The 12,690-nt window shown below is 37.6% G+C and overlaps 1 protein-coding gene across 1 annotated transcript in view; it reads left to right on the forward strand.

Annotated features, from left to right (window-relative positions):
* TERF1 (telomeric repeat binding factor 1) overlaps window positions 1-12,690 on the forward strand; it is a 42,868-nt gene that overhangs the window by 16,832 nt on the left and 13,346 nt on the right. Inside the window, exons 5-10 of the mRNA XM_032759841.2 lie at window positions 19-168; window positions 1,889-2,001; window positions 5,594-5,653; window positions 7,312-7,403; window positions 8,901-8,928; window positions 11,419-11,441. Of these exons, the coding sequence (XP_032615732.1) occupies window positions 19-168; window positions 1,889-2,001; window positions 5,594-5,653; window positions 7,312-7,403; window positions 8,901-8,928; window positions 11,419-11,441 (466 nt within the window). The remainder of the gene's footprint in view (window positions 1-18; window positions 169-1,888; window positions 2,002-5,593; window positions 5,654-7,311; window positions 7,404-8,900; window positions 8,929-11,418; window positions 11,442-12,690) is intronic.

The raw sequence follows: 12,690 nt of genomic DNA on the forward strand, positions 1-12,690 counted from the left end.
TTCTTCTCTTTTCTTTAGCCTTTCAAAAGCAAATTGCTTATGATAATCTCTCAGAAAGATACATTTCATTCCTTTTTTCAACACTTCAGCTACAACCACATGATGGAGAAAATTAAGAGTTATGTGAATTATGTGCTAAGTGAAAAATCATCAACCTTTCTAATGAAGGTATACATATTATTCAAGAGTGACTCTAATAATAGACTTAAAGGAAATGTTATAATAAAGGAGAATACTTGAAATAGAAATCCTTTAAAACTAGTCAGAATTTTTCATTGTGGTTTTGTAGAAAGGTGTGGTAAAATGTTACATTTTGTGGACCTAATTAAAAGATTTATGAGTGATATGTATTTTTTCAACTTTTCAAAATTAGTTTGGGAAAATTTTCAAAAGAAAAAGTTGAAGGGAAAACATAGAATGAATTAAAAATAAAAATAGGCAAAAGCAAATGTTCATTTTAATTTAAGTAAATTTTAAAGATGTTTTTAAACATATTTTTAGGGAAAAATAGAATTGTATTAAAGAAGGGCCTTTTAAAATTTTTCTAGGCCAGGCACGGTGGCTCATGCCTGTAATCCTAGCACTTTGGGAGGCCAAGTTTCAGGAGTTCGAGACTAGCCTGGGCGACATGGTGAAACCCCTTATCTACAAAAAAAATACAAAAAAATTAGCTGGCCGGGTGCGGTGGCTCACGCCTGTAATCCTAGCACTTTGGGAGGCCAAGGCAGGCAGATCACACGGTCAGGTGATCATCGAGACCATCGTGGCTAACATGGTGAAACCCCGTCTCTACTAAAAACATACAAAAAAAATTAGCTGGGTGTGGTGGCGGGTGCCTGTAGTCCCAGCTACTCGGGAGGCTGAGGCAGGAGAATGGCGTGAACCTGGGAGACAGAGCTTGCAGTGAGCCAAGATCGCGCCACTGCATTGTCGCCTGGGCGACAGAGCGAGACTCCGTCTCAAAAAAAAAAAAAAATTAGCTGGGCATGGTGGCATACACCTGTAGTCCCAGCTACTTTGGCGGGGGTTGAGGCTGTAGTGAGCTGAGATTGAGCCACTGCACTCCAGCCTGGGTGACAAAACGAGATCCTGTCTCAAAAAAAAGACATTTCTCGTCAGGTGCAGTGGCTCAATGCCTGTAATCCCAGCACTTTGGGAGGCCGAAATGGGTAGATCGCTTGAGCCCAGGAGTTTGAGACCAGCCTGGGCAACATGGCAAAACCCCTTGAGCCCAGGAGTTTGAGACCAGCCTGGGCAACATGGCAAAACCCCGTCTCTACAAAAAAATTACAAAAATTTAGCCAGGCATAGTGGTGCATGCCTGTAGTCCCAGCTACCTGGGAGGCTGAGGTGGGAGATCACCTGAGCCCAGGAGGTTGAGGCTGCAGTGAGCTGTTACTGTGCCACCGCACTCCAGCCTGGGTGACAGAGTGAGACCCTGTCTCAAAACAAACAACAATAAAATTTTTCTAATAACATTTTATTTTCTGTCTTGGCCTCCAAAGTTTTAAGTTGACAGTGTTATAGTGGAGCATCTTGATTGATTTGAGATAATTTTTATTTCAAAATATCTAGAATTTTTATTTTTATTTTTTTCTGTGCAGCCTTTTCTCTTAAAATTGCCTGGAGAGCATTTTGTCTGTCAAATATATTTACAAGGAAAGACCACCTTCGTAACGCTGATAAACCAAGCAGATAGCTAATGTAGCTGCTGGCAGTGTCATAATTATTGGTGAAAATAACAACACAGTGCCCTTTACTGGCCTGTGAACAGATACATTGGCTATGACTATCAAAGAATTACAGGGCTTAATTTAATGCTGTTTGTTTAAAATGGCTTAATGCATTTCTTCCTATCCTCCTACCTCCACGCACACCGTTTTTTAAGGCAGCGGCAAAAGTGGTAGAAAGCAAAAGGACAAGAACAATAACTTCTCAAGATAAACCTAATGGTAATGATGTTGAAATGGAAACTGAAGCTAATTTGGATACAAGAAAAAGGTTTGTAATTTAATCAATTTGTATATTTTTTGTTTTATGAATGTTCTGTCTTTATGTAAAATTGATGTGAGTCATTTTATTAAAAATAATTATTGAGTAGCATGTTATCTTGCTGATGATTAACATTTAGGTATTCAGAGTACTGTAGAGTTATTTCATGACTTGTGCAAATTATATATGCTAAGCAAAAGTAGAGAATAAGAAAATATTACAGTTTAAATAATGTGGATAGTTTACCATTCTTACTGAGGGTATGCTTAGGAACAAGGGTGAGGTTGGACTCCTGTGCCCCTTAGTTGTTTTTAGATTCTACATGTTCTCATTATGTGATTCATGTTTCACTGTACTAAGAGTCTAGTATTTTAAGATATTATTCATATATCTTCTCTAAGCGTAAGCTCACTGCTTCATCTGGTGCTCAACTGAAGAAATAGTGATTTGCTTTAATACTGGAGGAAAACAAGTTGTGTCAGTCCTATATATTGAGAGATAGTTGTTAAGTCTCCTGGCCAGGCGCGGTGGCTGACGCTTGTAATCCCAGCACTTTGGGAGGCCGAGGCGGGCGGATCACGAGGTCAGGAGATCGAGACCACGATGAAACCCCGTCTCTACTAAAAATACAAAAAGTAGCCGGGCGTGGTGGCGGGCGCCTGTAGTGCCAGCTATTCGGAGAGGCTGAGGCAGGAGAATGGCGTGAACCCGGGAGGCGGAGCTTGCAGTGAGCCGAGATTGCAGTACTGCACTCCAACCTGGGCGACAGCGAGACTCCATCTCAAAAAAAAAAAAAAAAAAAAGTTAAGTCTCCAAAACTATTTTTTCTTTAGGGATTTTCAGGGGTGATTTTTGTCTTTTGTTTTAGAAGCTTAAGTATCTTCCCCATTGAGGAAGATAAAACTCTTAACATTATAAATATCTTCTTTTCTGTTGAACCCATGGTCTGTTTTCTCTGTTCTTCTATCCTTAAACCAAAGCCAGATAATCAAATCTCTGTGGTCTCTGGATGGGTATATTTCGAAATGGATGTAATATTACTTTCTTCTTGGGACCATGACCTAAGTGTTGCAGGGACCCCATCTTAACTACTTATTTAGAGGTGGAGACTGGGGTTCAAGTTGGATCTACACTGCATTTGTCACATCTTAGGACTGAGGCTCTGTCATCTTATAGTGGCCCCTCCTATTGTTCCTGCCTGTCAACGCATGACTTGTTCCTCACTGGTTCATCTCTCCAAAGGCTGCACTAAAGTCTTATTTCACATTGATGTACTTTTCTAAAATCCAATTTAAGAAGTAGAGATTCCATTTTTATTGGCCCAATTACTTCATTTTGTGTCGAAAATCAAAGTTTAGTGATACTAATACCCAATACATTCTTGTGGCCAAGCCATCCTGCTCATGATAATACTGCTAATACCATGGTTCTTACAGATAATCATAAGCACACTTCCTATGGACTCTCCTTATATAGTACTACCCACTTATTTCAGATGCTCTCCTAGACACAAACACAGTGCAACCCATGTGTACCAAACAGAACTCTTCATGTTCTCATTTGCCTCTCTACACCCTGTTTCTCTTTAACCTCACACATCCAGCTGCTCTCAAAGTATTAAGAACCCCACCTCAGAAATGCTTCTCCAATCTAGTTTTATCTATATAGCTTTGTACCATTCAAATCCATCCTTGACATAACTTCCAGAGTTAGCTTCCACAAAAATAAATCTCTTTAGATCACTCCCAGCTTAAAAACCTTTTGGCTCCTATTTCCTACTAGATGAGTCAGAATTTATTGGCATGGCTTATAAAGCCTTATGTAGACCCATTCTATTTTTTTTTTTTTTTTTTTACATACAGTCTTATCCCTAAGCATGAACTCCTCCCTGTCCACGTACATGGTACTTTCTAGCAGCACAGAAGCTTTGTTCCTTCTGTTTGAATTCCTATCATTTTATTCTCTCCAAGGCAAGCTCTTACTTGCCATTCAGTCTATCTCAGAGATCACCTATATGAAGTCTTGACCAGTTCTGTAATCAGAGTTGTTACTTCTGTGCTTTCATAGCATACATCTCTATAAAAGGACTTATCTTCATTAGTAACTTATTTGTTTACCTGATTCTTTCAATAGATTGAGAATTATTTGAAGGTTCTTACTTAGCTTTGAAGCATCTTAATTAGCTTGGTATCCTCATTGCCTAATTCATTACCAGGCATACATTAGAACTTGCTGTACACTAGTTACAGGGAACAAAACTAAAACTAGAAACAGGGTAAAGATCAAGAATCGAGCAAATACCAAAACCATCCTGGAAGCAGAACCAGGGCAAATAAAGCATCAAATCACCAATGTCATGACAGTTACCAATAAGGATTCAAGTAAAGCAAGTATAGAATCAGAAGTGTGATTGTGAGGTCAGACAAATCCTAGAAAATGGAAAACTCCATGTTATGAAGACTAGATGAAATATTTTGCTCTGATAAAGCTTATACAGTTGTTCCTTGGTGTTTGAAGGGGATTAGTCCTAGGACATCCATCCTTCATGAATACCAAAATCCATGGATGCTCAAGTGTCTTACAAAAATGGTGTAATAGCCAGGAACAGTGGCTCACACCTGTAATCCCAGCACTTTGAAAGGCTGAGGCAGGAGGATCACTTGAGCCCAGGAGTTTGAGACCAGCCTAGGCAACATGGCAGAACCTTGTCTTTACAAAAATTAACCAGTCTTGGTGGTGCATACCTGTAGTGCCAACTACTTAAGAGGCTTAGGTGAGAGGATCACTTGAGCCTGGGAGGTGTGCAGTAAGCTGCATTTGTGCCACTGCACTCCAGCCTGGGTGACCCTTGGCGAGACCCTGTCAAAAAAAAAAAAAAGGGGGGGGGTGTAATATTTGCATATAACCTACACACATCCTTCCATATACTTTAAATCACCTCTAGATTACTTAAAATATCTAACACAATGCTGAAATAGTTGAGATGGACAGCTTCATGGAGGTACTAGTCTTGAGCAGGGGCTTTTGTAGGATGGTTAAGTTTTTACAGATGGATAGAAGAGGAAATATCATTTTAGGAGAGAGGAATAGTACCGGTTAAAGCATGGAGGTGTAAATAGTCATGCTGTGTGTATGTGGAAACCATTTTAACTATAACAAACAGGAACTTAATCGATTCCCAAAAGTTCAGTTGGAAACTGCTGGAGAGAACCATAAATTAAAATTGAACCCATCAAATTGTATACTTTAAACATGTGCCATGCTTTTTATGTATCAATTATACCTTAATAAAGCAGTTTTTAAAACTTGAATTCATGGAAATAAAGTGCCATAGAAGAGTTTTTGAAAGAGTGTTATAAATGCTTGACTACACCATTAATTATGCTTATGTTTGGAGAAGCTTGATTTAATACCTCTTCTAAGCATGTCTGGACAAAAATTAGCCATGTTGTAATGGACTGTATATGTCCCGATGTTACCGAGGTTTCTTTCCAAAGTTATTTTTTTATAAATTGAAATATGCCTTGACTATGTGGAAAGTACTGTCCTTATGAAAAGTTTCTTTTGTTTACATTCTTACAAATTTTTTCTTCTTTTAAAGTGTTAGTGACAAACAGTCTGCGGTAACTGAATCCTCAGAGGGTACAGTATCCTTATTGAGGTGAAGTAAATTGACGTTTTTCTTCTTTGTCTTTCAAATCTTTGATTGAAGCAATTCATGCAGACCTAATATAACTACCACATAAATGGTACAATTGAAAGAATATCTCAGGGTCCTACTTAGCCCAATAGATATTCACGACTCTGAGACATCTTGAAATTCCAAACTCTAGAGACCTGCTCTGAGACTGGGTTGTTTCACATTGTTTCTACAAAGCCATTATTGGAATACACATATAGGGAGTTCTTGAGCTTAAAACAGACGTTTAGTAAACGCTTATCTGTCATAGAAACAAAGATACGATACTGGGGCAGGAAGGGGATGGGAATTACATTTCTAATGAATGCCCCAATGTCAATTTTATGAAAGTTACTTGAAAAACTTTATTTGATCTAATAGAATCGCTGTGACAGACAATGCAACCTGTCCCGAGGGCAGAAAGTCTGCATGAATGATTTCTAACATAGAGCAGTTGGGATCACAAGTGGAACCATGGGAGGAGGTGGCTGACTTCATGTGGAGGAGGTGATTGGACATGAGGAATTGAGAGGCCAAGATGGTATATGAATTGTCTGTGAGAACACTGAAATAATTCATAATAGCAGCAGTAGAGAAAGCAGTAGAGAAAGATCTGAGAATGATGAAGTGGTGCTTGGAAGGATGGTAAATGGCTGTGAAGAATGATCGAAGGTGATATATCTCAGTGGCATGAATCCTCAAGGCTGAAGTTTCTATGGAAGCAGGATCTTGAAAGTGGCATTCATTAGGAAATGAAAACTGCTGTCCCTGGAGTCCTATAGTTTATGGAGGGTGGAAGATTAAGCCAATCTCTACTTGAGAAGGCTACGAAGGAGAGAAACATTGTTCCCAGGGGAAAGCTAGATTTTTAGACAAGGCAAAGAGCAGAGAGGAATGGGTGAAGAGATTGAGAATGACATTCCAGAAAGGACACTAGAGTCTTGGGAAGGAGGGACAGAGGGGAAGAGAGAAAGGATAGCTGGTCACCTAGAGTATCTATAGGGCTAAAAGTATAACTAAAATAACCTACATTTTAGGTGGAGATAATACAGCTGCCTAAGCTTAGGTGAACTGCTTTTTGAATCTTAGTTTGCTCCTTCATAAAATTGGATTAATATAATACCAATTTGGCAGGGTTTTCAAAAAATGATGCCACATCCTGTGTTTCCAAACAGCCTTACCTTTCAAAACTCTTTTTGGAAGCTATAATCAAGTGATAACTGCCATTATGTAAAGGAATTTTGGAATCCGTCTTTGGGGAAATAAAAGCCATAAGAGAGAATGAAAGCTAATACTTTGTAGTTTAAGGATTTTTTTCTTTGATGTATCTAATTGGAAGGCCGAAAGAGTCTTGTCTTTTTTTTTTTTGTCTTTTTTTTTACCTGCTTCTTCTGAGACATCAAAAAACATATTGATTTCTGCGGAGTAGATGAGATGGAGAAAGATGAGAGAGGCAACAGAAATCTTAAGAGGCCACAGGTTACGATGGGGCACTAAGCAGGGAGAGCACCAAAGGAAGTAGGCCAAAGTATTCATAGAAGATCCTAGAACAGATTAAGGCAAATCATTTACCTTTTTTCCATTGCTTTACTAATCTTTCTGGAGCCAATTACAAACTTTCATGTTTTATTTTATTTTAGGTCTCACAAGAATCTTTTCTTATCTAAGTTGCAACATGGAACCCAGCAACGAGACCTTAATAAGAAAGAAAGAAGAGTAGGAACTCTTCAAAGTGAGTACTGTTATAACAGTTTTAGAAGGGGAGAATTGATATGTCCTCAAACAATCCAGCCATTGACTTTACTACTATAGCAAAAAAACACACACTTCAGAAAACTGAAGCACAAAGTCTGGACTTCATAGAGTTAATTGAGGTAGTGTTTAATTTAGAAAGTTAGCTATTTTGACTGTCTAGCTTAGGGTTCTTTTGCTATGGTGGTACACGGCTTTCCTACTTTCACTGTGTTCAGCAACTTCAAATATAGTCATATGCCACATCATGACATTTCAGTCAGAGACAGACTGCATTGCATATAGGATGGTGGTCCTGTAATGGAGCACATATGGAAATTTGATAATGTGGCACTTGATATTGGCATTGCATATCAAGTAGGGGAAATGATTGATAATTAGCAATGGTACTGGGAACCATGGGTTTTCTATATGAATATATATATATATATATATATGTTTGTGTAAGTGTACTCTTAATAATGTTCACCTAAGGACAAAATCACCCAACGACCCATTTCTCAGAACATATCCCCCTTGTAAAGTAATCCATGACTGTAGTTACTTTTCAGAAACATTAAGTACAGTTGATTCTTGTTATTCACAGTAGTTACGTTTAATAAAGTCTGAGAGCGTTGACTTAGCAAATTACAAGTTTCTTTTTGGCGTGTATTCATTTAACAAATGTTTATTGACCCCACGTTAATATTTTAGGTACTGAACTGATACTGAGATTTTTTTTTTATATACTTTAAGTTTTAGGGTACATGTGCACAACGTGCAGGTTTGTTACATATGTATACATGTGCCATGTTGGTGTGCTGCACCCATTAACTCGTCGTTTAGCATTAGGTATATCTCCTAATGCTGTCCCTCCGCGCTCCCCCCTGAGATTTTTAATATGGATCTAAACCTAAATACTTATTGATAAAAATAATAGACATAATGAAATTAGGTTTATTTCTCCATGCTCATAAGGTACCATCTTGGTGCCAGGCAAATGATAGGCCTGCAGTAAATATTATAGAATAAATTTGTTCATACCTGATGGCTGATGACATGGCAACCATTAGCAAATATTTGTAAATAGAGTTCTAAAATATTTACATTCATAGATATCATTCCCATTTTAAAGATGAGAAAACAGAAACTCAGTAAAGTTATGTGCTTAATGTCGGTGGAGTTCCAAGATTGGTTTTCTACACCTATTGCTGCAAGACGGCTGGGAATCATTTTAAATGAGAATAATGTGAGCATTTTCCTAGAGTTTTAATTTCATAGTATGAAATTCAAAGAAAAGGAAATGTAGGCCAGGCTCAGTGGCTCACGCCTATAGTCCTAGCACTTTGGGACGCTGAGGCAGGTGGATTGCCTGAAGAGCTCAGGAGTTTGAGACCAGCCTAGGCAACATGGCAAAACCCTGTTTCTACTAAAAATAGAAAAAATTAGCCAGGCGTGGTCGTGTCTGCCTGTAATGCCAGCTACTCAGGAGGCTGAGGCACGAGAATCCAGCTTGAACCCAGGAGGTGGAGGTTGCACTCCAGCCTGTGTGACAGAGTGAGACTGTCTCAAAAAAGAGAAAACATGGTTTATCTGCAAACTCGAAGACTATGAACTCTTTGCAGACTGGCTTGACAGTGACTGTGGCTATTGAGTCTATAAGTTCTTTGAGTTTTAGCACATTTTATTAGGTGTCAGTAATAAGTATGTTTTCTTTAAAAAATCCAGTGTACTTCAGTGGTGCCCAGGTACCCCCTCTTTATAGTTTGAGGATAATAATTTTGTTTGTGCTAAACCTTTTTTTCTCTTCTTTTTCTGTTTTTGGAGACAGAGTCTTACTTTGTTGCCCAGGCTGGAATGCAGTGCAGTGGTGAGATCTTGGCTCACTGTAGCATCTGTGGCTACTTGGCTCAGTGAGCATCTTGGCTCACTGAGCACTGAGGCTCAGTTGATCCTCCCACCTCAGCCTTCCAAGTAGCTGGGACCATAGGCACGTGCCGCCACACCCTGCTATTTTTTTGTTTGTTTGTTTTGAGATGGGGTCTCACTGTCACCCTGGCTGGAGTGCGGTGGCTCGATCTCGGCTCACTGCAACCTCCATCTCCAGGTTTCAAGCAATTGTCCTGCCTCAGCCTCCTGAGTAGCTGGGATTACAGGAGTGTGCCACCACACCCGGCAGATTTTTGTATTTTTAGTAGAGATGGGGTTTCGCCATGTTGGCCAGGCTGGTCTGGAACTCCTAACCTCAGGCAGTCTGCCCACCTCGGCCTCCCAAAGTGCTGGGATTACAGGCGTGAGCCACCACACCCGGCCTTTTTGTATTTTTTGTAGAGATGGGGTTTTGCCATGTTGCCCCGGCTGGTCTCTAACTCCCAAATTTGAGCAATCTGCTCGCTGTAATTGTGCTGAGATTACAGGCATTAGCCACTGCTCCCAGCCTAACCTTTTTTTCAAAAACTAATTTTTGTGTTGTAAAATTGACATATGCTTAGGGAAAAAAAAATCAAGTTAATTCAGAAAAGTTGAAAGAAAAAGCCAAATCATCCAGATTTCATCAGTGCAGAAAAACTCACCAGCATTGAGTGAAATTATTAATATTTGAGTTGAAAGCTTTTTATAGGTAAATGCATTCAATCCTCAAAACAACCTTAGGAGATTAGTGCTTTTTTTTTTTTTTTTAATCATCTCCATTATACAGATGAGGAAGCTGAGACTTAAAAAGGTAAATAAAATGCCTTTGGTTACACAGTGTATGAATAGAACAGGAGCCAAAATTTGAAATCAGACAGTCTGACTCCAGAACCCAGGCCTTTAATTGCTTAGATGGACTACCTCAATAGAAGAATGGATAGATTGAAAGCAAATCAAATTTTAGAAAAATGTCGTCAAGTTACATGTTACTTGAAAATATATTTACATTTAATTTTTAATATGTAAAACTGAAGTATTCAGTACTTCAGATAAAGGTGGTTTCACAAGAAATCTATCAGTAACCTTTATGATCTGTGTAAAATAAAGAATATGAAATTCTTTAAGAGGTCAGTCAGCTTTAGTCAATCAACTTTAGTCTGTTGATTGACCTTAGCAAAAATTTCTTCCACCAATCCCCAAATTTTCTTGGTTATATTTTATATAATCAATATTTGTAGCATTGTTTTCCCATGTTGGATTTTCAGTTCAAAATACTTTTTCATATTCTTAGAGACTTTTTTACTGACCTATGAGGGAAGTTGTTTAATTTCCAAATATCTTTCTGTTACTGATTTTTAGTTTAATTCTATTTCAGTCTGTGAATATGCTTCATATATATATATTTTAAGATTTGTTTTATGGCCCACAGTATGGTTTATTTTGGTCCATTTGGATGTGCACAGAGAAGAATGTGAATTCTGGCATTGTTGAATGACGTGTTTTAAAATGTCAATTAGGTCAAGTTTTTAATAATGCTGTTCAGGTATTCTATATACATACTCATTTCCTGTCTACTTGTTGTATCAATTAGAAAAGTGATAAATCTCCCAACTATAATTATGAATTTGTCTTTACATTTATGTGACTATTTGCTTTTTGCTATTTTAGTCCTCTAGTACCTGTTTAAACATTTCTCCTAATGCTAAAATCTCTCCATCAGAGCTAGTGTGGTTTCCATTTTCCTGACTGGAACCCACCCAATATATATGTCAAAATCCCATATATGTCAACATCCCATGTTTGTAGTAGGGTAATCTTATTGTTTTTCCAGAGTATCTTGACTATTCTGGTGTTTTGGTGTTCCATATTGTCAGGGAAAAAAACCTAGCCATAGGGCTTTATAAGCAGTAAACCTGCTGCTACTTTTTAGGTACAAAAGGTAGACAACAAGACTTAATGACTTAATGAGTTAGAGTAAGACAGATTATTATAGCAAACAACATGACATTGATGTAATTGTTCAGATTTCCCTACCCCAAGTCCGGTGGACTATGCAACAGGCCTAAACGGATGCTGCAAAGGCAGTAAGTTATATTTCAGCTGAGGAAAACTCAGAGCCAAGGGCCCAGTGCTTTTTGAGTAAGCAACAAAACATTGTAACAAATAGCAAACAGGCCAGTACCCTCTCCCAGGAGAGAGCAGTTGGCCTGGTCATCATGTTGTGGTTTCCTTGACCTGCTTGATTGCCTATCTGACTGGCTATAGAAAATGCACTATTTCAGGAGATGAATAAGGCTTTTGTACATTCAACAAGAATTGCAGGGGTGCTCAGAGCCAATAGTGGACTACCTGTCTTAACACATAATTTTAGAACAATCTTGTTAAATTACACGAAGAACCCTGTTGAAATTTTTATGTGAAATTGCATTGTTAACAATAGATGATTTTGCAGAGAACTGACACCATTACATTAAGTTTCCTATGCATGAACAAAATACATTTCTTTAACATGTTTTTATATATACAGTCATCCCTTGGTTTTCACAAGGGGTTGGTTCCAGGACCCATCCCCCCACCCCCACAACAGGGATACCAGAATTCTCAAATGCTCAAGTCCCTTACATAAAATGGCATAGTCTTTGCATATAGACCTGTGCACCCGCCTACCACATGCTTTAACTCATCCCCAAATTACTTACAGTAACTAAAACAATGTAAATGATAAATAACTAAATTGTAGTAAATAATTGTTAGACTATATTTTTATTTGTATCATTTTTATTGTTATGTATATAAATATATATTATATATTACATATAATATATATTTATTTATTTATTGTTATTATTATTATACTTTAAGTTTTAGGGTACATGTGCACAATGTGCAGGTTTGTTACATATGTAACCATGTGCCGTGTTGGTGTGCTGCACCCGTTAACTCGTCATTTAGCATTAGGTATATCTCCTAATGCTGTCCCTCCCCCCTCCCCCCATATATATTTATATATAATATATAAATATGACCTATGAGGGAAGTTGTTTAATTTCCAAATATCTTTCTGTTACTGATTTTTAGTTTAATTCTATTTCAGTCTGTGAATACACTTCATAGATTTTTTTTTTAAGATTTGTTTTATGGCCCACAGCATGGTTTATATATATTATATAATATATATAATATAATATATGGATATAATATATGGATATATATAATATAATATATAATATATATAATCTATGGATTCAACCAACCTTGGAATAAAATATTCAGGGGGAAAATATATATATATATTTATATATAATATATAACATAATATAAATTTATTATATATTATATAGTATAATAATATATATCATATATATTTTATATATATA

This window comes from Hylobates moloch, unplaced genomic scaffold (genome assembly GCF_009828535.3).
Source record: "Hylobates moloch isolate HMO894 unplaced genomic scaffold, HMol_V3 SCAFFOLD_9, whole genome shotgun sequence".
In the NCBI taxonomy this organism is placed as follows: Eukaryota; Metazoa; Chordata; class Mammalia; order Primates; family Hylobatidae; genus Hylobates; species Hylobates moloch.